This window comes from Urocitellus parryii, chromosome 6 (assembly GCF_045843805.1).
Source record: "Urocitellus parryii isolate mUroPar1 chromosome 6, mUroPar1.hap1, whole genome shotgun sequence".
Classification (NCBI taxonomy): Eukaryota; Metazoa; Chordata; class Mammalia; order Rodentia; family Sciuridae; genus Urocitellus; species Urocitellus parryii.
Window position 1 is genome coordinate 147,369,723 of NC_135536.1, and position 27,757 is coordinate 147,397,479.

Below are 27,757 nucleotides of genomic sequence, written 5' to 3' on the forward strand. Positions count from 1 at the left end.
GGGGTCAGGTTTTACTCTCAGCCAGAAAACCTGATTCAAACATAACCTTCTGAAATCTGTTTACTATTCAAAATCCTGCTCACTTCTTTCGGGGCATTATCATCAGTAATAGACACAAGTTTATTTACACCTGTGATCAACTTACAAAAATCACACATTCATGACATTGATATCTAGTGTTCAACAATTCTCAGGTTTTTGGTTCACAAGCACCAACTTGACATCAAGCAGGAGTAAACTGCCCCTTACTTTTAATCATCCAAAACAAATCTGTTTACATACAAAATAAATGCGGTGGCAGTCAGTGCTTCAAAAATGACAATGCATTAAGTTGAGAAGGCAGACAGACCAATTTAATACATTTAAACTGAAATTTAGTAAGATCCTGTCTCCAACAATTTAAAAGGGCTGGAGATGTAGCTCAATGGTATATACAGCATGCTCCTTGGTTCAACCTCCAGTACTGGGGCAGGGGGTGGGGGGGAATCAAATTCATGGTTCTTCCCAAGAGCTGTCAACTCCTCCCCACTCCAATATAGTTTTATTACAAACAACTACTAATTATAAAACAACTAGAATATATAGAATATAAAAAAGTCTTTTAGCATCATGGTGTATATATTATTTTACACTTTCTTTTCTATACTACACAAATATCTTAGTTTGATTATAAACGAAATGGGCCTCATGCTGCCTATACTATTTCATAGCACAGTCGTGCTCAAGTATATTTTGAACTTCTTCATTTTGAAAAAAATATTTCAGCCACATTGCTTTTCCCTTTCTCTCAGTGCTGGGTGGGGATGGAACCCAGGGCCTTGTATATAGTAGGCAGGCACTCCACTACCAAGCCAAAGCCCCAGACCCACATCATCTTAATGGTATGAAATATAGATCACAATACAATTAAATCAGTTCAATTAATCATGATCTAAACTTCCTGATGGACATCTAAGGTACTTTAAATATCTTTTTCATACATTTCAAATTTTCCTTTGGAAAACTTCTAAATGAATTGCTAGATTTCTGGAGAGATGCATTTTAAAGTTCTTGATAAATACTGCCAATCACCCCCCAACCCCGTCAAATAAATAACAATTTGTCTTTGGATTTTTGCCCATTCTCTAAATAGTTAGGCTGTCAACTGATCTTCAGAAACTCCAAACACACCAAGCTACTCTCCGCTGAAATACCACCAATAGCTCTGGACACCCATACCACAAAACCCAATTCCTTAGCCTGGCCCTGAATGTCCCTGCCTGCTACTCCGTCACCCACAGCTCACAGCTCAACTCCAATGAACTGTCCCTTTCTCATCCATCATTTCATTATTTCTTCATATTTCATGTTTTAGGAAACATACTATTCTGTCTCAAAAACTCCTACTCATCCTTCAAGATTCCGCAGGAAAGAAAGGGTGGGAGTGTGGGTGAGACTGCCCTGATCCTCTTCATGCAGTGTAAGCCTCTTTCTTCTGTACCCCCCAGTAATTCGTTCAGGCACCTCCCTCATCATCCATCATCATTCATTTCCTTTCCTGAACTAAATTCTGTACGGATTGAAGCCCAGCACTGGTAATCTACTTTTAATAACTAGCACCTTAACTCATGGACAGGGAAAAGTCAAACTGCCATATGATGAGAACACAACCATGGCTATGCTTGGAATATTCCAATCGGAGACAACAAGATCTCAAATCATGATATTTAAAACTACCCTCATTTTCAGGACCACATTTTTCACTAGTCTTTTTCTACAGGTAATACACACTTGAAATGGATTGTGCTGCAAAAGTTCACTTAGAAGTTATTTGATTTTATATGTAAAAACCTTCCATATAAATGTCTGCCAAACAGAACTGCATCTAAGAAAGTGAGTACTGCTCTAAACTGGTTCAAGAGAAACATGGTGGGCTTAGCTCAAAAAATAAGGAAATGAACTCTGAGATATATAAAAGAGGAGCAGTTCATTAGGGTTGGTAAAAGGAACAGTCTGCCTTCTTTCAAAGTATTGGGAAGAAGTCATTAACTGATACAATAGTACCTTGAAATAAGAGTCCTGCATCCACAGCTGGTGTTTCTCACCTTTTCTTCCCCACAGTCCCCTACAGACGGATGCTAATCTTTATAGGTACCCTTTATCACTCTTAGGCAAAGAAGGGAACCAAGTCTTTCTTCTGAGAAAGAAAGAAGCAAACTGTTGCCCATCAGGCCCAGGAGAAGTAAGAACCAAGACAAATAAGAAGTATTGGATTAGCTCAGTGTTCTGAGATTTAAATGAACTAAACAACTAAATGTGTATGCTATTTTTTTAATCAAAACTTTGACAAAAAATAAAAATATGTACACAACTCCCCCAGCAAGAACATGTAAGTGTAGCCAAGAAACGTCTGAAACAGATGACAAACAAAAGGGACTTTGCCTACCGGATATTAAAATATTATTCAACCTCAAATAATTTTAATGGGTGGTACTGGCATAAGAATAGACAAAAAATATCAATAAAACAAAAGAGGAAGTCCAAAACAATACCCAAGAATTTTGAATATGATGAAGATGGTATTTCAAATTGGTTGGGAAATGAGAGCTTACTCAACACATGGTGCTCAGACAATATACCATGTGGAAGGAAAAAAATGAAGTGGAGATGACTTGTATCCTTTCTAGCATTAGAAAAAAAAAATATTACCTTTTCAAATCTCCCTAGGATAATAGTTTTCAGAACTTAAGGAAGGAGTTATAAAATCAGGGAAAGACAGACTGAATTGCATAAACAGTTAACCTCCATTTATCAAAGAACATATTAAGAAATTTTTAAAAATGGAGAAAATTTGGATTGCAGTTGGTAACTCAAGACATGCCGAACAAGGCATTCCCACAACATGCTGATAATCAGCACAATAAATTATTTTGGGGGAATCATAGTATTTTAAAGTGAAATTACCTAGAATACAAATAACTTTGTAGATGAGTCAAAATAAATTATTTTCTGTTTATTTGCAGAATCCCAACTACTCACCCTTTTCCCTGCTTAAATGCTTGAGTGGCTTTTTCATTCACTTAGAATAAAATTCTGAAAGACTGGACTCTGTAAGCCCATTTCCCTTTCTTTTACCGGCCATGTTTGGGTTCCTTTCCAAACTATTTCCTGCCTTGGATCTTAACAGTTCTTCCCTTTGCCTCACATGCTCGTCAATGATATTCAGACAACCTGTTCCTCATTATCAAACCAAATGGCCTAAATGCCACTTTTTCTAAAGCCTTCCCCAACTACCTAATATAGACAGGGCACCTCCCAGCCCTGCCCTTACCTGTTCTATTTTCTCCACAGTGCCCACCACTAGCTGAAACCTTCTTTTTAGTGTCTGTCCCTCCCCCTGGAACAAGCATCTGTACTGTTATGTCCCCAACCTCAGCGAGTCTAGATCCACAGGGGCCATGTATGTATTTGCTTTACAAAGGGACGAATCCAAAGTGCAACTGAACATTTTGATGAACCAAGAATACTCCTATGAATCCAAATGCTATGTCTCTAGTCATAGTCTATAGAAGTCAGATCTGGCTGGTCTCTGATCTACTACACTTCGAGTTTTATTTTGCCTCCTGTTTAAATTCAATATTTTGTCTGCTGCTAGCTATCACTGCCCTGCCATCTCTTGGTGGTACCTACCCTTACTACAAGCATTTGGCAGGTCTAGAAAGTAAAGTATGTAAGGACGAGGTTGTTTTATCATTAAGATGCAGTAACTTTAGTGCAGACAGGCATATCTTCTTGAATATCTCAAGAGATTTTTAGATCTTCCATAGATTTCAAACAGTTCTTGGAAAGAAGAGAAACTACTAGTTTCTAAACCTAAATTTTGACACTTTCAGTATCTTACAACACACTACCCTCTTACTAAAAGTGTTAGCATCTCCTTCATCCATAAGGTAAACAACAGGTTTAAAAAGAAAAGTGAAATTTTTTTCCTGAGATTAAGAATAAATTTGCTTTCCAGAAGAAATATAAAACTGAGCACACCCAGTTGCAACTATGATTTCACCTTGCATTAGAAGACTCGAGATTCAAGTCTACTTAACATACAAATCTGTACATGGAATTTCCAATTTAAGAGTTCAGTGTGGACTTTTGGCCTACAAAGCACAGCAAAACTGTAATCATAAGTTACACCCTATAAACTCCATCCCAATTCAGGCCTTCCCTGAAAGTTCCTTAAGGCTAAAATTGTCTTGTGCCATCTCCTGAAGCCAATCTAAACACAGGGTAGACAGGAGGGGCAGACACTCTAACTGGTAAGGTAGGCCCACCCTTAGACTCCAAGTATGCCGAGTTTTTCAAATTAGAGAAATAAAAGCTATGCAAGAAAGTTGAAGGAATGACTGCAAACCTCTGGTAGGGGTCTTCATTTCTCAGAAAAGCAGATATCTCAAAGAAGGAAGAACCCTGGCCAGAGGGCAAACTGTGTTTTTACTTTCCCCAACTGCCTATAAGAAAATAAACAAAATCTTAATGTGTGTGTGTGTGTGTGTGTGTGTTTTAAACAAAAAGGAGGTAGGAGATGTGGACAAGAAACCAAAAGTCAGAATGTCAAGCATGGACTTTGGGAAACTATCATGGAGGGTAAACTAGTAATTCTGGATTGCATTACATTTTGAGTATGCTGGTATTTATTGGGGGCATCGGACAAACTACTATGGTAATTGTCCCTAGAACTGTGATTTCACATGGTCAGCCATCAAACTGTAGTCATGTGGACTCACCAATTTCTGATGTGGATGTTTCTCTGGACAAAGAGTATAAAACCCCAAGTAAATCATGGTACACCTAGAAGAGAACCTGATCTGATAGCTCCCAAACTGATGTATTAGTCTATAGTTATAACACCTAAATTCTTTTTACTTGTTCTATTTAGATATACATGACAATAGACTATATTTTGATGTATTACACATATATGGAGTATAACATTCTAATTGGGATTCCATTTTTGTGGTACAATACCTAAATTTGAAGCTTTTCATCTGCTCAGAACTATTCCTGGCAGAATGTGGAGTCTGGACTTCAACAAGATAATGGAAACATGTAGGAATGGGGATTAAGTCATTCAAAGGGCAGTCAAGCTCTTTGACCTTGTTTCTCAATACTTCCTCCTTTAAAAGGAAGGAAAGATCTGTATATGCTAGTCCCATTACAATATCTAATGCTTGAAAACATAAAAGAGCAGTACTGGATTTAAAAGCTGAAGTTACAAAGGCATTTAAAACAGAAAAAAAAAAAAGAAAAAGAAAAAAAAAAAACATAACAAAACCCCCGGCAACTATTATAGCCTTGTTCAGTACTGACTGATCTAAAAGTTCATTCCCAAAACATTCGAGCTCTAAAATCATTCCTGACACTGGCTTGTTTTTGTGGCCTGATGAACTCCAGTGTTTTCTATATTTCACACATAAAGTTTCCACCAAATCCCTTTACTGAGTGTACATCCCTCTCCTACTTTAAATTCACTCCACTACAAATCTGATTCTAACCATGCCGGCCATTCCAAAATCATCATCTCCTTTCTAAAGACTGCTTTGGCTAATCCCTTTGTTAATCCTTAACATGACTACAGCCACTTTTATGACTCATTTAGCCAACTAGGCTTCAGTTACTGGATAACATTCATGTACCATAACTGATGAGCTAAAGAACGCGGGAATGCTGCCTTCCACGGAATCTATCATGGGAAATTATTTTTTTTCTCCAAAGTTCTTTTTCTCTCTGCTTTTCAGACCGGTGTGGTCAAGTGCACAGTGGGCACCCCCTTTCGTTCACCGGAGTGCCTTCAACTGTGAAATCTAGAAGTATGCTATGGAAAATCTCTAGCCAGATTAACTTATATGAGCTCTAGCTGTGCAAGAGCAAATGTGCTCATTTTAGAGAATCAAATTATAACCTCACTTGCCACCACTACCACAGGTACTGGGCTATGAATTTTCCTACAACCTACAACCTCAAGAGACAGACGCATTTAGTCAGGCCCATTTAACAAAGGAGGAAGCTTGGACACGGAAAGCTGAAGTGCCTTGCAAAAGGTTAGGACGAGGCACACCCACAGAGTCATCCTAGTCCATCCGACCCCAGAGCAGGGCTCCTGAGCCTTGTGCTCGCTATCCCGCCGCTCATGACATCAGCTGCCAATGTCGGTCATCTCCTGAGAAGAACACCTGGATCCTCCAAAAAGTCTGGGAGCCTCGAGTCTAGACAAGGGCAGGAGCCACTGAACAGGTAATGTGGCGCACCTGGATGCAGAATGCGGGAGGCTGTACCCAGAAAGAAAGGGCTCACCTGTAGGCAGCCACAGCGCGGGTCTGCAGGTATTTCTGGGCAGTCATAACTCCCACGAAGAGAAAGTTCCTGTCGCGCGGGCCACCATCCGGGGCCGAGCCGTGCAGCCACAGCTGCGCCCCCCGAGCATTGCCGCGCACTCCACCGGCCTGGGACGCTGCCGCCGCCGCCGCCGCCTGCCCGGGCCGGCAGCCCTCGAGGCTGGTGCGGCGCCGCGGACCCGCTCGCTTCAGCTCCGAAGCACGGGGCAGGACAAGCCGCGAGGCCAGCACGAAGCCCAGCACGAGCCCGAGCAGCACGCTGAGCCAGGCGCGCCGGCCGCGCGCGGCCATTCCCGCGCCACTCCGCCCGCAGGGCCGCTGCCGCCGCCGAGGCTCCCCGCGCCCTCAGCCCGCCGCCCCCGCCTGCGGAGGCCAGCCCGTCCTAGCGCCGCGAGGCCCGGCCCGGGCAGCGCCGCGGCCGCCGCGGGCCCGCCGCGCCCATCGCGGCCCCCGAGCCGCCCGCAGGCCCCGCGCCGGCGCTTTGTTCCGCACGCCCGCCCCCACCGCCGCGGCCTGCGCCTTTAAGAGGGGACCATGCCCGGAGCGCGCCGGCGGCGGCTCGGGAGCTAGGCGGCGGCGGCTCCTCCCGCTCGCGCGCGGAGGCGCGGGGCCAGCGCGACGGCGATAGCAGTGGCAGCCGGGCCAGAGCCCCTGTCCCGCCCAGCTCGCGTCCCCCGGCTGGCTCTGCTCGGATTGTGCTGCGCCCGCCCCCGTCCTCTTCGTGGCCGACGCCGCCGTCGCAGCTGCACATCCTCCGGCTTAACTCGCCATTGCAACAGAAGCCCCTCACGTCACGCACAGCGCGTTATGAAGCGGCTCCGGCGGCTGCGAACCGTGGCCCCTCTCGGGATCCGTCCGCGCCGAGCGATTGGCGCAAAAGTGAATGGGGGGCGGTTCACGTGGCCAAAGTTTGATCAAAAAAAAAAATTAAAAAAGCCCACGTGCCCCGCCCGCCGGTGCGGTTTGCGGCCGGGCGGAGGGGGCGTGGGGCCGCGTCTGCCCTAGAGCTGCAGGCCTATTCAAACGCCGGCTCCAGCAGCCCGTTATCCGCGCCGGCGGCCACGCCCCCGCCGGCCCGCAGGCTGACTGCGCCGGGTGGGAGAACTCGCCTCCGTGGGCGCCACCGCGGGCAGTCCCTCTGCGCACCTGGGCGTCGCTAATGGACATCTCCAGGGCGAGTTTTGCAGAAGGGGCTTCTTGGCCCCAAACTACACGAACCGCACGTTCCTCGCTCCTACACTGTCCTCGGATAAACCCCACTGCCGCGCCCTGCCCGTCAGCCCGGCTGACCTCCCTGCTCCTTTGCCTGCGTCGCCCCATCCACACTGTATCTTTGTTCCCGCCGTCCTGTGGGCAGGAACCGGCACGTATAGAATCAACAGCTGGGGAGCCGTTTGGGACGTGCAGGCTGGGAGAGTTAACCATGAATTCAGTTACCTTGAAAGAAAGAAGGGAGGGAGGAAGGAAGGAGCCACACTTTATGCGCAAGCTCTTCATACAGTACTAGCATTTAGTAGATGTTGAAGAAACGGCAGAAGATGTTAATACTCTGGGCAACAAACCACTACTATTATTTGTAGTCTAGTGGGCAGATAGCTGATTAGTATCGTTCATCTGAGTCTTTGTCAATATTTTAATAGTTAATCTACAAAAAGGGTCCTGGATTTCTGAAGACAGATTTGGGGGTACCTGCTCCTCTACGCTAGACTTTAAATTTTATACATTTCCTTTATGAAAACTCAGTTAAAGCAACAAACTGAGAACGTGACAATTCAACAAATGTTTGTAAGTATCAGTACTTAGTCGCCAATATATTATCGGGGTTTCATAATGAAATTCTCTAAGAGCAAAGTATTTTTTTAATACCTTTATTTTGTTTTTATGTGGCGCTGAGGATCAAACCCAGTGCTTCATGCATGCTAGGCAAGCATTCTATCTCTAAGCCACAACCCCAGCCCCAAGAGCAAAGTATTTCTTGGGCCTGAGGGGCTCTCATTTAATTAAGTGAACCCAGCAATTCGAGACAGAAACTAAGCATATTTGGGGATAATCATTGAGTCTCTCTTCATTACTAATAAGACCAAATAACTGAGATATTAACATAGTTTAAAATACCAAGCTATGAGAAATGCAGGCACTTTCTTTTTAACCGAATGGTGGTCGCTCTTGTTTCTTCTTTGGAGTACTAGTACTTTCTTAGACTTCTGTGATTTATGTCAAAAATAGTTCATTACTCACTTCCCCACACTCCCTCCCAAGAAGTGATCCACATCCAAAAATAAAATACGATTATGCAGTGAATACAGGATTCCAGCAATGGTCTTGAGAAAAATACAGAACATACAACCATGAATTACAGGCTCAAAAACCATCGAAAGAGGTTTCCAGTAAGACTATAGACCACAAATGCTGGGGAGTCACCAGAGCCCCCCAAATTCAGCAACAGCCCCATAATTCAAAATGATTTAAGTAAGACATAAATATGGCAAGTTGCAGGCCTGTAGACATTCAATTTCATGACATAGTCAATGATTTCATAACCTGCTTTGGACATGTCTTTATTTCCTCTCCTAAACTAAAATCCAATAAAAAGTACAGAAACATGTGAAGGGAATAATATTTTGTCTTCCACAACTTCCCAATTCCTAGAAATCCCTGGATTCCTAGGTGCACATTCGGCCTCACCTACAGGTTCAATAGTGGAGGCCTTGGAAGCTCCTCACAAGTTTCTTCACATTAATTTATTTTTAAAGATAGGGAGAAGACTGGTTGTTAAGATTTTGTAGGTGTGTCACCACAGTCCATTAAGTGTAATGATGTTTGTTGGGTTCTTGATTAACAGCACTGGGAACCTTTTTTGTTATTTTGGGGGTCATTGACCGCAAAATAGGAGTGGAGTTAACCATAATCAGATACAGGCCCACATGCAAGGGAAACCTGAACTGTGAGCATATTCCATGAAAACTCCTAATGGCACCTGAGAGGCGGCTGGCTGGTACTGGATGCGGGGATCAGGAGCCTGGGATGGGCTCTGACTTCTAAACAGAGTCCCATTTAACCAAGCTCAAAGAGTTTCAGGGTCTGACAGTTCTCCTTTTCTTTAAACGGATCTTTCCAACAGATCCAGTTAAAGTCTCCTGGTAGTGAGTCTAGACTGATATTGAGAAATTCATTTTAAAATGTTGGATCATCTACTTCCTTTCTGTTTGCATGTCTGTGATTCTCTGACACATAATTAAAATTCACCTCTACCTACATGACTGAACATTTTCTCACAAATTGCAACTTTGTTCCCGCACGAAATACATTTTTTTTTCCCTGCTGCTAATACATTGAATGCCTGTTGCAGGTATAACATTTCGTGTAATTTGCAGCAATTTCTTGGAAACTCTTGGTAAATACCTCAATTGTTTATTGGCAGCAAGCCTTGAACAACTGACAGAGTTCCCTGTAAGGGCTTCTTGAAAAACTCAGTGTCTGGACTTGAGCCTCAAAAGAGGGTCCCTGGAAAAAAATGGTAATAATTTTTTTAAAAAAACTTTTAGGACTGCCTCTTTTAAGAAACAGTGAAATTCTGAGAGTTGTAATAATCCATCCTTTCAGAAGGTTCTCTTCACTGCCTGCAAAGATTATCTGTAATGACCATTTTACTAATATTACCTCTTAACCTCTATTAACCCAATAAAATTTTGCTTCATTATTAACATTGCTATTAAATTGTCAGGCAAGATCCTCATTACCTTTTTAATTTTTTCAATTTTTCCTTCTAGTTGCAACATTTCCAGTCAGAGGTACGAAAGGGCAAGTGATTATGGGTTTTACTCTGGCTTCTCTCTCTGGAACATTCTTCAGTGTTTCATGCTTCCTTGTTCTGCCTATCATCTTTGTGCATCATCAGTGTGTTTCTCACACAAGTATGTGTGCATGTGCACATTTATATTAGGACAGAGCCAGAAAGAAAAAATTGAGCACAATTCTGCACACTGGCCGGGTGAGATGTAATCTTACTAACTAGAAACGGCTGCCGCCAGCACAGGCACTCTTGGGAAACAACCTAATCGTTCTTTGTGAGATAACGTGCGGGAACAGTTTGCTTCTAGCCTAGGACTTAATCCTTATGTCACAAAGAAGTTTGACTTTCCCATCTGTTGCCAAGAAATGCCATTAATCTTTACAGCAGGGTCAGAATTTCTGCAGCTGGAGGGTTTGCACAAAGACATAGCTTTCATCCACAGGAAGGACACCCCCCACCCTTCACACCTGAACCCTGGTGCTGGTCAGCTGGCCAGCATGGCCATCTAAGGGCTAACCACAGTCGGGGTCAGGTCTTGCAGAGACATTCCAGATGTGTAGCTCAAACCCTCTTTGTTTTACTCAAAGCTTAATGAAGCATCAAATCACTTTGAATTCAAGCTGCAGAAGAAGGTTTAAGCTACTAATTGAGACAGCAGTAATTCAAATACACAAACACCTAAAGTAAAATGCAAGGATAAAAGAACATTTCATCATAGCACCCATTAAATCACCCCCCAGTGCTTCCCTGATCCTTTGCACACCCTGTTATTCCGATATCATGCCAGCACTAGGGTCATAAATACTCTTATCACTCATCTGATGGTTGATAAGGGCTGTTAGCCAGCCTGGCAATGAAGGGCTCTCTAGGAATTCACACTAAGAAAGGTATGATGAAGCATTCTGTCATGCAGTCTGTACAACTTGTTTGGAGGGCATTTTATCATCATTAGCAATTTCAAGTGCATTAAATTTAGAGCCCACTTCTGAGAATTTATCCTCCAGCCATACCAGTACAAAATGACACTTGTACAAGGTTGTTCTCTGTGATTGTGTGTGGAATGAATAAACAAACTATGGACTAGCCTTTGGAAAATGAAATGCAGGTGTTTCTCTATTTATGAAGAAGATACATCCTAAAAATCCCATCATTGGTTGAAAATATTATAGGTGGAAAATGCATTGAATACACCTAACCTACAGGACTTCACAGCTTAACAATGTGGCGCACTGTGCAGTATCACTTGTTTCCCCTTCTAATGGTGTGGCTGACTGGAAACAGCAGCTCCCAGCATCCGGAAAGAGGACTGCACCAAAATCACTGGCATGGGAAAAAGTCCAAATTCAAAATTCAAACTAGAGTTCCCATTGAAAACATCACTTTTGCCCCATCATAAAATCAAAAATCTTTAGTAAACCATTGTAAACTGGGGCAGTCTGTGTTCTGCAGCTGTAAAACAAAGTGAGCAGGTTCTCTCTATAGCAAGATGGTGAAAAATAAAGGGGAAGAAGAAGAATGCTTTCATCCAGGCATGGTGGCACACCCCTGTAATCCCATCAACTCAGGAGGCTCAGGCAGGAGGATCACAAGTTGGAGGCCTGCCTCAGCAATTTAGTGAGGCCCTAAGCAACTTAGTGAAACCCTGTCTCAAAAAATAAAAAGGGCTGGGATGTGGCTCAGTGTAAATCCCCATACTGAAAAACAAAAACCAATAAGAATGTTGCTAGTGTTTTTATAACAAAATACTAGATGGACGTCTAACAAACTGAGGATCTATGAGGAGCCAGGGGGAATGGGGTGCGGGGAGTGTTTGAAGGAAAGATGTGAATGAGATCTTCCAATTAGTATTTTTAAACATCAGTTTTGCTTTTTTTTTTTTAATATGTGCTTGTATTACTTAAGCCAACAAAGACAAAATGATACCAATTTTTCCACACAACAGATTTCCAAAATATTAACAGTTTAGATCATTAAGATCACAGATTCTATCTGACAGCTGTTTTATATTACAGAAGTGGACACTGAGGACAAAAGAAATGAAGTCAGTGAGCCACATAGTGAGTGCTGTCACCAGCCACAGCCAAGGAGCCCAGAATGCATCAGAGTCTAAGCAAGTATCTCCATAATACTTTATTTCAAGTTTTGTCTCTCGCCCCTCAATAGCTAATTAAAAATGAAGTTTCAGAGAAATAATTTAAAGTTTTGTTTCATAGTTTTCTTAATATGTCATTGTTAGGCATTTTCAAGCATGGAGCCCCCTTGAATAGTAAGAGCCCTCTTGAATAATCAAAATGCCTATATGGGTTGAGCATCCCTAATTCAAATATCCAAAATCCAAAATGTTACAAAATCTGAAACTTTTTGAGAGCTGAAATAGGGCTACAAATTAAAAGTTCCATAACATTAAGCTTTGTTTTATGTACAAAATTATTTAAAATATTGTATAGAAGCATAAATGAATTTAGCCCCATCTCCAAAATATTACTATATATTTAAAAAAAAACAAATACACAAACACTTAGGTCCCAAACACTACTTTGGATAAATGTACTTAGAATCTATTTCTCTATTTATTTAATATTTGCTCCTCCTTGTTTTTATTCTCGGGCCTTCCATAAGCCTAAGGATTTATGGTAGTCTTTTTTTTTTTTCTTGTCTTTTTTTCCTGGTGCTAAGGATCAAACCCAGGTCCTTGTGCACACTAGGAAAGTGTTCTATCCACCTTCCCCATCTGTGTGTCTTATTATTTTCCCCCTTTTAACCCTTAAACATTTTTTTTTTTTAATCTTTCAAAATTTGTTAGGATAGTACATTGAAAAAGGGTTGGGTCAGGACAGTGCTAGAACCTTGTGACAATGGCGCCCTCTCGTGGTATATATCTGTTCTTGTTAAGTGAGGATTTCTTTAATCTTGGACTCAAAAGAGATCAGACACTTTATTTTATGGTTAATAATAGCCTATTTCTAATTATCACTTTCTCCAGTACTTTCCAATGTTATATACTGGTTTTGAGTTTGTGTTTATCTGGCGATAAACACAAAGTTGAGCTAAAAAACTGAACTGACTTGGGCAATTGGCACACACCTGTAATCCCAGCAACTCAGGAGACTGAAGTAGGAGGATGGTAAGTTTAGAGGCCAGCTTCAGCAACTTAGCAAGTCTCTAAGCAACTTAGTGAGACTTTGCCTCAAAAAAACCCCTGTGAACTGGAATCTGCTCTTTGCATCATGAAACTGAATGATGTTGGAAAAGTAGGGCTGACTTCTGCAGGTTTAACAAGCACACCAAGTGATCCTGATGCCCAGATTGGTATGATAGCCATGGATCTCTTCTTTCATGTGATAGATGGGCCAGTGATCTCCCAACACCTGCAAAATATCAGCCCATCTAAGCTTATTGTATATGGCTGTGGATGCTTCTTGAGAAGTTTTGTCTTCCTTCACTAGTCTAGGACCACAAGATGCAACTTTCATACAGGAAAGGTTGTCTGCAGGTCATTGCTGCATATTTTTTAATACATGGATTGAACCACTCCACCACTGAGTTATACTCCCAGTTTTTGTTAAATTTTATTTTGAGACAGGGTCTCACTAAGTGCCCAGGCTGGCTTTGAAATTGCAATCCCTGCTTCAGCCTCCTAAATAACTGGGATTACAGGCATGTTCCACCATGCCCAGCCTCACTACAAAAATTTTGAGTTTCCAAATAAGCATTACATGGCTGTGAAAAATTGGGAGGTTTAGGCAAGCAACAGTGGCGCATGCTTTTAATCCCAGAGACTTGGGAGTTTGAGGCAGAAGAATTGCAAGTTCAATGCCAGCATCAGAAACCTAGGGACACCATGTCCCAAAATAAAAATAAAAAGAACTAGGGGTAGAGATCAGTGGTAGAGTACCCCTAGATTCAATACCCAGTACCACCTGCTGCGCCCCTCCCCTGACTCAGGCAATGGCAAGGCCCTACTGAGGTGGATGGCGCAAGGCGTCCATCCTCTGGAGGAGCGCAGTATGTTTCTGGGAATGGGCTGATTTGTTTTTGTATTCCTTTAATAAGTATAGTTGCGATTTCTCATATGACCATTAAGTATGAAGGAAAAATCATGACTTTCCCAATTAATGCAACTACTTCTAAAGCATAGATCTGTTTGCTTTAAATGCAATGATTCAGCTGTGGAGTGTAAATTGTTAATGTCTAATGAAAAACTCCCTGTATTCCTGTCAGGGAAGTTTTTGAGAAATTAAATTAAAATCTAGAGAAGATAGATTAGTGCTTAGTACTGGGCAACTTGTTCTTGTTTCTGTGCACAATGGTTTGTGCTCTTACTTTTGTTTGATTAAAAGTAATAACAAGTCAACCACTTGCCGTAACCATGGCACCGGTTCCAGTCAGTAAGTCAAGAAAAGAATAGTCAAGGTATAGGCCAATAGTTTGGGACATTTGTAACTATTATTAAAAGTTAACTAAGCAGAAACAGCTCAAAGCAAAACTCAACTGAAAGTACAAATGCTTGCTTATGCATAAGTCAAAATACATTCTTCTATTCTAATTGTAACTATGTAATATTTTGTTTCTTTGAATAATGATTACTGTTTTGTAACCACAAAATACTGTAAGCCTGCCAAAATGAAAAGTATATATGATCAACTTCACAAGTAAAGATTGGGATCAACACCTTCACTTTGGTGTCTGTGTTGTTTCTCCACCCCCTCTTTCGCCGACTCCTCACCATCCGTTCGTCTCCTGAGACCCCCTGTTGGAGCTGGTCTCCGACAACCACCCCCCAAACACTGGGAGTTTTGTTGAGATGTTCTACTGATGTTGTATGCCTGCCAACATCAAACAGTATCACAATTTAAAAACATCACACAGTATCACAACATCACACAGTATCACAATTCAGAATGCCTTCCCCAAGCCCAGAAAATCCTGATATTCATGGGATCTGAGCAGGCATAGGGTGAGGAGGGTGTGGAGTTAAAGGTCAGTGAGGTTGTTCACATCATTGGACTTTCATCAGCCTCAACACTAGTGCAAAGATGATAAGCCCATCTTTGTCCCCTACAAGGGGGGGGGGGGCTTTCATTTGGTTCTGGAACATTCCCCAAAGGCCCTTGTGTTCAAGGTTTTGTTTTCAGCCAGTGGTACTATTGTGAGGTTGTGAATCTTTCGAGACGGGACATAGTGGGAGGAAGTTGAATTATTGGGTGTATGTCCTCAAAAGAAATTTGGGGATCCTAGCGTCTCTTCTTCCTCTCTTTTCTTCCCAGTTGTCACTCACTCCTACCATGATATATTGTGCTGCCACAGGCTCAAAGCAGTGGGGCCAAGTGAATGAAACTTTCAAAACTTTGAGATAAACTATACCTTTCCTCTTTAAAAGTTGATTTTAACTCAGGTATTTTGTCACAGTTATTGAAAGCTGCCTAACACAGAAAGGCTATTGACCCTTTTTTAAATTTTTTTTTTAGTTATAGGTGGACACAATGTCTTTATTTTACTTCATGTGGTGCTAAGAATCGAACCCAGTGCCTCATGCATGCTAGGCGTGCACTCTACCTCTGAGCCACAACCCCAGCCCAAGGCTATTGACTTTTTTGAAACTTCATCTAAAAAAATTTCTCCTGAAAAATGACACTTTTAAGCTGTTAGCATCCATGTATTGTCTCAGTGGTATGAGCTCTCTGTGGGGTCTTGGAGTCTCTGTGAGCTTTGCTCCCTTGATATGATAAGCTGACAAAGAAGTGAAGCAGAGATGGGTTGGCCCCGAATATGTCCCATATACGTGTCCTGGGGAGCTCCCGTGGCCAAGCCCATGCAATACAACTTTCCACCTTGCTTCTAGAGTCTGCCCTCTGGCAGGGAAGCAGATGGTTTTATTACTATCAAATATTTAAAATTTAAATTTCTTTTTTGGTGCTGGGGATTGAACCCAGGAGAACTTTACCCCTGAGCCATATCTTCAGTCCTTCATTTTTTTATTTCGAGGTAGGATCTCATTAAGTAGCTGAGGCTGGCTTCGAACTTGCAATCCTCCTGTCTCAGCCTTCAGCAAAAGCCCTCATTACGGTCCCTAGGAAAGACCTCAGACCCCAGCACTCTGAAAATGTGTCCCGCCTAGTAAATGGGAAGGAAACCTCCAAAGAACACACTTCTATTATCACAACTGGAAATGGCCTAAGGCACAACTGGCCCTGGTGTTCAGCTGCCACCGCTAGAGTGGCTTAACACCATTTCAGCAATGTTGGAATTAACAGGAGGAATTCTACTCAACCAGTGTCATTTGTTTCTTCTCTACATTTTCTGTATTTCATGACATTTTCTGATTGATTAGAAATGGTTTTGAAATGAAGCTTCATGCCATTTAACTGTAAATCAGAGATAAACACGTAAGCCATTGAAAAACACATTTAACCTGGCATGGTGGCAAATGTCTGTAATCCTAGTGCCTCAGGAGGCTGAGACAGGAGGATGGCAAGTTTGAAGCCAGCCTCAGCAACTTAACGAGACCCTACCTCAAAATTTTAAAAATGAAAGGACTGGGGATATGGCTCAGGGGTAAAGCTCTCCTGGGTTCAATCCCCAGCACCAAAAAAGAAATTTAAATTTTAAATATATGATAGTAATAAGACCATCTGCTTCCCTGCCATAGGGCAAACTCTAGAAGCAAGGTGGAAAGTGGTATTGCATGGGCTTGGCCACGGGAGCTCCCCAGGACACGTATATGGGACATATTCGGGGCCAACCCATCTCTGCTTCACTTCTTTGTCAGCTTATGATATCAAGGGAGCAAAGCTCACAGAGACTCCAAGACCCCACAGAGAGCTCTGACCCTTCCCCAGAGCCACCCATCACATCTGGGCCCAGTGAGTAGACAGGAACCTCACCAGTTATTTGAACAGAAAGAATTTTTAACAACAATATTATTGAGGTACAACTGATATCAACTGTATATGTTTAAAATGTAAAATTTAGGTTTTGACACATATATATATATATATATATATATATATATATATATATATCTCATATAGATAGGTAGGTATCACCACAACTAAAATAGTGACCGTTTCCATGGTCATTCCCCCAAAAGTTTTCTTGCACCCCTTTATGCTTCTTCCATCTCTGCCCATACCTCTGTTTCTCAGGAAACCATTGATCTGTGCTCCATCATTATTGGTCAGGTACATGTTCAAGAGTTTTGTATAAATGAAATCATATAGTATGTACTCTTTTGGGGGCTCTGGTGTCTTTCACATAGAAGAAAATATCTTGAAACAACATTTTATTGCTAAACAGCCTTCCAGTCTAATAATGTACCACAGTTTATGCATGCACTCATTTATGGACATTTGCACTGATTTCATTTTGGGCTATTAAATGTACAGCTGCTGTGAACATTCATGTCATTTGCTAGGCTTTATATGAACACACACTTTCATTTCCCTTAGGTAAATATTTACCAGTAGAATAGCTAAGTGGTACAGTAGGTGTCATTTCACTGTTTTTAAGAACTGTCAAATTGCTCTCAATTTTCTTTCTTCCCTTTCTCTCCACTCCCCACCCCCATCCCTAATCAAACCCAGGGCCTTGAACATGTTAGGCAAGTGCTCTACCATTGAGCTATATCACTCACTGCCCTGTTTTCCATTTCTAACAGGAATGTAAGAGTTCCAATTCATCCACATCCATGCCAAGCGTCCACACCAACACTTGTAATCATAAATATTCTTAATTTTAGTCTTTCTAAGAAGTATGTAGTGATATCTCACTATGGTGATATGATTAGTGACATGGGCTTGAGAAACATACCTTCACAATGGGATTGGGGGCTGGCTTACTCAGCTATTGAAGAAAGCTATGGGATACTAGTGGCTGACAGTGGCATCATGGGCATTCAGGATATTCCTGTTGGCCTAGGAAAGTAGGCAAAAGGAGACTAGGCAATAGGAGATCAAAGGACAGTGAATTAGGCACAGTGGCAACAAGGGAATTACAAAGACCGTGGGGTCAGATGGCTGCTTCTGATGACCCTCAAGTGTATACACAGAGAAAAGGACAAATTGAAGGCAGTTTTTGTCCAATGTAGAACACAAGGGGAAGATCAGAAAGCCCTGATGGACCATCATCCTCTGCAGCAGTTGGAGAAAAAGGTTGGAAGCCAAAACTAGGCCTGAGTAAGAGTTGCAGAGAACTTTGAACCTTTAAATCCCTTTGTCTCAGCCTCTCACAGCCCAACTCCTACAGAAACATCTTTCAATTAATGCACCTAAGGTAGCTCCCTACCACCTGATGCTGACCACCCTCAGGCCTCACCTCACAGCTCCTCACAGCCTCCAGGATACAGAAGGAGTTTGAGCCCAACATCTCTGGTTGAAAAGTACAAGCTTGCTGTGGGAGGCCATAGCTATACACTAAAAGTGTGGCAGGACCCCATCTACCCACACTGGTGGGAAATGGGGAAGAATTATGGAGGGGGACTCCACAGGTGTCTGGAGGTAAAATAAAACAATGATAAAGTTTGCTGGAGCCAAATTTATGGAAACAATTCAGGTTTACTGTGTTGATAGGAGCCCCTAGGAGTGATGTTTACATCTGCTAAGTCAAGGTGGTCTCAGGTCAACACCCAAATGACTGGCCTGAACAGACTGTGGATAAGTCCCTGCAGCTCATACAAGTTTGCCGCAAACTGCCCGGCCCGGGCCGGCTGAGTCCCGCTCCTGCTGCCGAGCACTGCCTGCGGCACCCCTGCTGAGCGATTCCCTGCTGAGCTGTCAGTGCACGCGGGCTTGCAATCTTGCAACCCGGTTGGGCACAAAAACACAAGCCAGTCAAACTGAGACAAAGTTTTATTTAGAGAAAGGCCGTGTGCGTCCCCTAACAGGTGGGCCCGCCACGTGTGTGTTCTACCTGAGCTGGGGGGGTTTCCACTTCCCCCGGAACACCCTCCTACCATCCTTTTCCAACCAATGGGAACTCTCCCATTACAAGAGTGACATGAGTAACCTGAGTCTTGAAATGGGCCCAGCTGAACAGCATGAGTCCAATTACCATATGAATGTGAATTGCTGGCTGGTGCCTATATCAATATTTTTGCTGTGGCTCCTAACACAAGTTAGTCTTCTGGTGAAAGAGGGGGTGAAAATGGGTTTGGAGTGCCAAACTTGAACTGTCCAGCATGACCTGTCATCCTGTCCTCAAGTCAGACTTTGCTCTGATCAGTTACCACCAATGCAGTTCAAGAATGTTGGTGCCCCCTTCACCAGCATCTTTTCAAGACTTTGCTGAAATAATGCCCTCCAGGCCATCTCCCATTATTAGGATGTGTCTGAGCATGTCACATGTAATAGATCCATGCCACTTTTATTCTTCCTGAGCCTTTGGACTGTATCTATATTGTTTACAAGATATAAGAGAAATTTCTATAGGACAACTACATTTCCTGTAAGTCACTGTATTAGTTTCCTGTGGCTTCTGTAACAAATGACCACAAAGTGGCTTATAAAGAGACATTTATTCTATCACAGTTCTAAAGGCTAGCAGTATAAGCCTGTTGTGGTGGTGCACACCTGTACTCCCAGAGACTTGGGAGACTGAGGCAGGAGAATAGCAAGTTTGAGGCCAACCTTTGTAATTTAGCGAGACCCTGTCTCAAAATAGGAAATGAAAAATGGGTGGGGATGCAGCTTGGTTAAAAACTAGAAGAACCAATGGATGAATGGATAAAAAAAAATGTGGCATTTATACACAATGGAATATTACTCGGCACTAAAAAATAACAAGATCATGGCATTTGCAGGGAAATGGGTGGCATTAGAGCAGATTATGCTAAGTGAAGTTAGCCAATCCCCCCCCCCAAAAAAAAACAAATGCCGAATGTCTTCTCTAATATAAGGGAGGTGACTCAAAATGGGTTAGGGAGGAAGAGCATGAGAAGAAAATTACCCCTAGATAGGGAAGAGAGGTGGGAGAGAAAGGGAGAGAGAATGGGAATTGCATGGAAGAGGGAAGGAGACCCCCTTCGTTATACAGAATACAGGTATGACAATGTGAGGGGAAAAAAAAAGAAGAGGGTCTCATTAGATTGGGTAGAGAGAAGGGATGGGAGGGGAGGGGAGGGGAAGGGGGGAATGGAAGGGCAGCAGAATAAAATAGACATTATTATTGCTGTGGGTACATACGTGACTGCCTGACCAATGTGATTCTGCAACCTATACACTCAGAAAAATGAGAAATTATATCCCATTTGATTCAAATGTATGATATGTCAAGATCTTTGTGCTGTCATGTGTAACTAATTAAAACAAATTAAAAAATGGGGAAAAAAACTAGAAGAACAAAATTAAGGTATTGACAGGGCCAAGCTTCCCCTGAACTTTCTGGGGAAACTTCCTTGCCTTTTCTAGCTTGTGGAAGGCCCAGGGGCTCCTTAGCTGTGGGCTGCATCCCTCTAGTCAACCTGTCTTCCCATGGCCTTCTTTTCTCAGTGTCTACGTCTCTTCTCCTCTTCTTACAAGGATAACAACTGTTAGGGACTGAATTGCTTTTATCTCACCCCACCCTAATTCATATGTTGAAGCTTTAATCCCCAGAATCTAGACTGTGACTGTATTTGGCAATGGGGTCTTCAAAGAATTCAGTTAAAATGGGAAAAATTGGGTGGATGCTAACCCAGTCTGATGGTGCCTTTAAAAAACAGATTAGGACACACAGACAGGAAAGACAAGACCACATGAAGTGACAGCAATAAGTGGTCATCTGCAAGCAAAGGAAGTAAGTTACAGAAGACACAAACTCTACAAGTACCTTCTGACTTCCAACCTGCAGAATTGTGAAAGAGTAAACTTGTGTTGTTGAAGCCACCCAGTCTGTGATATTTTATTAGGGCAGACCTAACTAATACACTAATCACACTGGATTAGGACCCACCCTAATTCAACTGGCCTCATCTGAACTTGATTACCTCTGCTAAGACCCTATTTCCAAACAAAGGCAAATTCACAGGTACCCAATAGGGATTAGAACTTCAACATGTTCTTGGGGTGAGGAGACACAGTGCAACTCCTACCAGGCACTAGTTAACCAATTTACAGAGATTAGCACATCCCCAGGGTCACCAGCTTTCAGCTGGATTCAGACAATAGGAGGTATTGGCAGAGGAATGGTGGATGGGAGGAGAGATCACAGTATTCTGGTCCTTCTAGTTGGATCACTGCAAGTTGGCTGTCTGGATTGAAGACTTAACTCTTTCAGGTCCTATCCATACACACTTTTCTCCAGGTTCTAGTCAGTGTTCAGGCTTTTGAGACATTAATGCTCAAAAACTCCCCAGTGTTATTAGCTTCCCTTAGTATTGTACCATGCCTAAGTCTTGTCTGCGTGTTGTTAGCAAATACCTTCTTTGTTACATGCTCTGCAGTCAACCAGTTTGAGTATACCATATTTCCCACTGGCACTCTGACTGATGCAGGCCATTTCTTAAGCTTTTTAGGGGTTGCGATGTAGTGTATTGGTCAGAGCATGATTCCTCAAAATTGCTATACAATTCCTTTGATTGTAAATCTTGGGGATGATCAGGTGGGGGCAGATTTGATCCAGATAAGAGAATTCAGGCTGCAAGATGTGCATTGATGATGCATGAGTTCACCTAACAGCACTTATGAGACTGTATACTAATTCTACTGCAAATGGCTGGTTGCTTCCCCTCCACCTATTCCCTTGCAATGTGACTTTATAGCTCCTCTCATTGTTAATATTCCTCTAGCTTTCACTTTGGGAGTAAACTTATAAATTGTTTTGGCCAATGGGATTGTAGCAAAATGAGAAGCAAGATAACCTGAAAAGCTTTGGCACATTGTCCTTGGAACTGAACTGCCATGTGAATGCATCCAACCTGGCCTGACCACTCACCTGTTGTCCAACTGACAACCAGCCAACTTCAGACACAAAGAAGGCCACTAGCTGAGTCAGCCTCCAGCTGAGCCACCAGACGACCACAAACATAGGAGTGAGTGTAGCCAAAATCAACATAGCCATGCCCAGCAGAATTTAAGGATAAATGGTTGTTTAAAATCAAAGTGGTTTGGGATGGGGGAAAAGCTAATGGATACATCTTCCAAATCAGAGGTCACTTTGTTGCCAATCAGATGAGGGTTCTTTTTGCTTAATTCAGGCAGAAATCATGAAAAGGCAAAAGACAGCTTCTTTGGTGTTAGGAGCTCTCAGTTCTTAGTGTTACTAACTCTACTGAGGGCTCTGCTCAATTCAAAGCAGAGATCACAAAAAGACTAAGCAATACCAAATGAATGGGGCTTTTTCTGAGGCACAAGGGAGGTAAAACAGTGTTCTGGGACTGGGTCTCTGAGGACCTGAGTAGTGAATCTTATACAGGCAAAAGGGGCAGGCTCTGCCCACACAATCAGCAGTTAGCCACTGAACTTCAGCTCTGTCATGATAGCTCGGCTCTATGCCCTCAGCTGTCAGGAGATGGTGGAGGTGCTCACTACCTCCACCCCAAGAGGCTGTGGGAAAATTCCCTGGCAGGCCTCTGGGTCCCGCAGCAGTGGTGGCAGTCCTTGCTGCAGTGAGGGTGGCAGCAGTAGCAGTAATTAGAACAGTAGGAGAAACTACAGCAGCTGTCAGCAGAGCAGAAGTGTTGGTGGTTGCTGCCACAGTGGAAGTTATCAGAGCAACAATTGTCATAGAAGCAGCAATAGCCACCTATGTCCCCTTGGGCCTCTGGAACAGAAGTGATAGACATTTGGGAGCTCTTAATTATGTTTTTATGGAGGGGGGTGAATAGGGATTGAACCCAGGAGCTCTCCCCCACCAAGCTACACCCAACCCTTTTTGTTTTGGGGGGAACAGGGTCTCACTAAGTTTCCCCAGGTGGGTCTCAAACTTGCAATCCTACTGAGTTGCTGAGATTACAGCCTAGCCCAGAGCTCTTAACTTAAATGATGGATGAATCCCCCATCCATCTTAATCATGGAGCAGCATTAATAAATTGTTGGGCACAGAACACATAAATCTTCAATGGAAACTTTTAGGTAGATGGTATTGTGTCTTTGGCCAAATGATTTGAGAGAGACTTGAAGAATCATGCCTCAGGGACTCTTTGCTGCCCCTTTCTCTCTCCATCCTACCATCTCTGCTGGTTCTTCCTCATCAAACAGCATTACTAAGTCTTTCTTCTAAGGAGCAAGGTCAGGCTGGGCACGGTTGCACATGCCTATACTCCCAGCAGCTCAGGAGGCTGAGGCAGGAGGATTGCAAGTTCAAAGCCAACAACTCAGGGAGACCTTGTCTCTAAATAAAATATAAAAAAGGGCTGGGGATGTGCCTCAGTGGTTGAGTGCCCCAGGGTTCTATCCCTGATACAAAAAAAAAAAAAAGAGCAAGGCCACATCAAAATAAGCCTTGTCTCTTAATGTCTGTTCCTTGCCCTGCCAAGTGCACTGAAGATGCATTCCTGGGCCCATAAATTTCAGACTTTAGGGATGTTTGGTTCATTTTACTTGATAGCACTGAACATATTATATACAAGCCCCTCCTTGTGACATTCCCACCTCTTCTATAGCATTACCTACTGGATTTTACTCAAATGACTGACCACACCTTTCTTCTCTGTGGTATCCAGTCTTGAAAATATTTTCTGTATTCTCTCCCATCTTTTTGTCCATTTGTTGTTAAATCTATCCTGCTAACTGTTCCTAAGGTCACTTGTGATGGTAAGTGTGATGGGCTTGATTCTCAACTGAAGTTATCCTAATATATATATTTTTTTAATTACCCAGAGCACTCTTCAAAAACAGTATTCATCTGGCTTTGGGCCTCCTAGATTGTGTGCTTTTCCCTTTTCTGACCATTCCTCAGCCTTGCTTTTTTCTGACCTTCCTAATCTCTACCACCGGTGTGCTCCAGAGCTCAGTCTTTAGACCTATTGTGTTTTTCTACCTATGCTCAATCTCATGGGGGGGGGGGCTGAAGGGACACCCCCACCATAGCCCTTTCAGCTCCAATGTTTGACATCTTCAGGAAGCCCACAGACCACGTTGAGATAACTGCTGTGTGCTTCTCAGCTTCCACTCTCCCTCTGGGGTAGAATCATCACACTTCTTTGTAATCACATCTTTCCCCCAATCCAGAAATTTTGCTGGCCTGCAGATGCATCTTGGATACCTAGAATGAGCTGATATCTGTGAGTGCCCTACCTCATGGAGTTAGAACAGGCAAGAAGGTAACCACCCCTCTAATGCCACTTGATATAAGTGGTGATGTGGACTCAAGTACACAAATGCCTTTTCTAGAGATTACACAGGTAGCTCCGCCATGGCGAGTGGCAGCGGTGCCGGGTCTTCGGTGACCACAGCGGCGAATCTGAATGCGGTGAGGGAGACCATGGATGTTCTGCTTGAGATTTCAAGAATTTTGAATACTGGCTTAGATATGGAAACACTGTCTATTTGTGTACGGCTTTGTGAACAAGGAATTAACCCAGAAGCTTTATCATCTGTTATTAAGGAACTCCGCAAGGCTACTGAAGCACTAAAGGCTGCTGAAAATATGACAAGCTGACTTTCTGGAGAGATCATGAGATATGTCAAATTCCTCAAGAGGATTTGAAGATTGCATTTTAGTCAAGAATGTACAGTGAAATTACTGCATGCAGTATGTGTTGAAAAATTTTCCTTTTAAAAAGAATTATAAAACCATAGCTTTATAAATCAGTGGAAAGTGGCTTACAGAGAAAACTATCAAATGTGTTTGCATCACACCGTTTTTTTTTTAATGGCCCTAATGTTTTGCATTGCTATGTTTATATTTATGTATTCCTTATTTATAGCTCTGATAGCTTTAATTTTCTAAGCAGTCTGTCTATCAGATGTTCATATCTGCTGTGCCTGGTGAAGTATAGTGGAACCCATCAGTATTGACGTGACATAGTTATGACTTGTTGACATTTCCATTATAAACTTTAATTTTGAAATGTTTATGCATATTAACTGTTGATTTATGTTGTATCAGGCTGAAAGTTGACAAGATTTTAGCCACCATGTAAGAATTTGTACTTAAATTCCCCGTGTATACCAGAATCTTATTTTTTTTTAAATGAGAACATAGAAAAAATTTCTTGTAATCTTCTCTTTTAACAAAGAATATTTAGTTTTTTAAACCGTTTTTGGGCAGTTAATAGTGTGAACTAGATCATTTTGTATTGACTGAAAAACAAAACTTCTAGAAACTTAGATTTTAAAAGTAATAACAGTGCTTAGCTTAGTATTGTTTGTAGTTTGAGTCATTTACATTGAATATTAGTTGGGAATGTTTTTCTAAGTTTTATATCCTATAAAGGCCTAAAAATAATGTATAAAGTGAAACATAGCCAACATGCAAAATTCCTTTTTACTTTTATTACATAAAATTGAAATTCTTATCTAATAAATATGAAGATACATAATAAACCACTAGATAAGTGGTGTGTTTCAATGAATATGTAATATTTTCTGAAGAAATAAGGATTTCTAGTCATTAAACAAAAACTAATGAAATGTGTATCAGGAATTATAAGTTTGCCTTTCTAAAATCATTTTGTGTGTCATTATTTACCCTTAAAGTATTAACTCATCAAAATGATAATTCAAAAATAAATTTTAGAAAATTAGGATGTTATTGGTTCTGTTTCTATAACAGAATCTCAGTGGAATTTTTTTGCAAGGCTAATATGGATTCAATTTCATTGTTGACTAAATTTTATTAGATACCTTTTAAATGAATGGTATTCATTCTTCACTGTTTTTTTGTTGTTCATACAAGCTGAAGTGGTTTTAATATTTAGTGATATTAGGTAGCCACTTTCTCTGCTTTTTTAAAATATTTATTTGTCCATTATGACTTTTAATTCATGGCATCTTTACCAGTAAACTGAAAAGGTCTATTAGCAGAACAAGTTGGGAGACAATAAGAATTGGTGATTTGAATGAAACTAAACACTACAAATACTGCGTATTATTTATAAATCAAAGGGAACATTTATTCTCAAACTCCAAAATGTGTATGAAGTTCTAGGCCATAAGAGTTGACAGTTTTATGTATGATTTTATAGGCTAAGTTATTTACCTATGAAGCAGAATAGGAAAAAATATTCAGAAAGGATTATGTTTACAGAGGCCTTCTTAATGTGTCATATTTCTTAAATGTTTTTTGGTGATATTGGGGATTGAACCCTGGTGCATTCCACTAAATCACATCCCCAACTCTTTATTTATATATATTTATTTGAAATTGGGTCTGGTGATATTGTTCAGGCTGACCTTGAACTTGTGATCTTCTTGCCTCAGCCTCCCAGATAGTTGGGATTAGGTGTGTGTCACTGCTGCTGGCTTTAAATGTATTAGTATCTTTTTAATGCATACTCCAGTAATATTTAAGAAATAAAATGATACAATTCCAATGCTGTACATGTTGACAATGACAAAAATAAAACCATATTGGTGGTAAAAAAAAAAAAAAAAAGATATTACACAGGTAGACATTCATGGTTTGAGATGAAACGTAATTGTATCATAACCCAATTCAAATGCTCCATCTCAGAAAACTACAGTGGCAGAAGAGATGTGCTGTAGAAAATAAGACTCAAGCAGGCCTGGAGATGCTGTAACTGCAAACAGCATAAGCACAGGTCCTGCCCTGCCCTGCAAGCCTTGTAGTCTGCTGGGGAACAATACTGGGTGATGGCAAACATTTCGTGGTGACAGAAATGAATGACACTGGGTATGGTGACAAATGCCTGCAATCCCAGTGGCTCAGAAAGTTGAGGATCAGGACAATCACAAGTTTGAGGCCAGCTTCAGTAACTAAGCGAGACCACAATGTAGCTTTTTAAAAATTTATTTATTGTGGTGGTAGGGCCTTAGCAGTGTCCCTATTGCCCCCCTCACCCCAAAATCCCACAAATAATTAAAAGCTCCCAAATGTCTACCACTTTAGTTCCAAATTCTGTGCTAGAATGTGTTTCTATCTCAGCTACAGTTTCTCTGCAGAGGGACATGGCAGAGAATAGAGTCTGAGTTTGAAACACAGTTTTCATGGCACTGGCCCAGGTCTTTTCTTTGCCAGAGGCCTCAGGTTTTGGCCCTTGCATTTTTACCCCCAATTTCTTGTTTTTTCTGGAGAGCTGGGGGGGGGGGAGGGACCTTTATTTTTAGTAGTGGGGATAGAATCCTGAGGTGCTTTACCACCAGTCCTTTTTATTTTGAGACAGGGACTCTCACGTTGCTTAAGTCCTCACTAAATTGCTGAGGCTGGTCTTGAGCTTGTGATCCTCCTGCCTCAGTCCCCCTTATTATTGGGATTACAGGTATGTGTCACCACACTCAGTAAGACCTATGTTCTCTGACCAATCCTTTGAAACACTGACTTAACTAGTCTTGTAACACAACTTCCATATGTAATTGTTTCATTTACTAGCTTAAGCTCCCCACATCTTGATTACCTAAGGCCCTTGGTAGGCAGGAATACAGGCACAAAGTGAATTTCAATGATTAGGGGCCTTGGATTACTTACATAACCCCTCTAAGTTTCAGCTTCTGAAAATCAA

The 27,757-nt window shown here is 42.0% G+C and overlaps 1 protein-coding gene and 1 pseudogene across 1 annotated transcript in view; one reads left to right on the forward strand and one right to left on the reverse strand.

Moving 5' to 3' along the window:
- Positions 1 to 6,659, reverse strand: part of Chsy1 (chondroitin sulfate synthase 1) — a 71,260-nt gene extending 64,601 nt beyond the window's left edge. The window contains exon 1 of the mRNA XM_026394712.2: positions 6,328 to 6,659. Coding sequence (XP_026250497.1) covers positions 6,328 to 6,659 — 332 coding nt within the window. The remainder of the gene's footprint in view (positions 1 to 6,327) is intronic.
- Positions 6,660 to 24,489: 17,830 nt separating this feature from the next.
- LOC144255285 (mitotic-spindle organizing protein 1 pseudogene) lies at positions 24,490 to 24,735 on the forward strand (annotated as a pseudogene).
- The last annotated feature ends 3,022 nt before the right edge of the window (positions 24,736 to 27,757 follow it).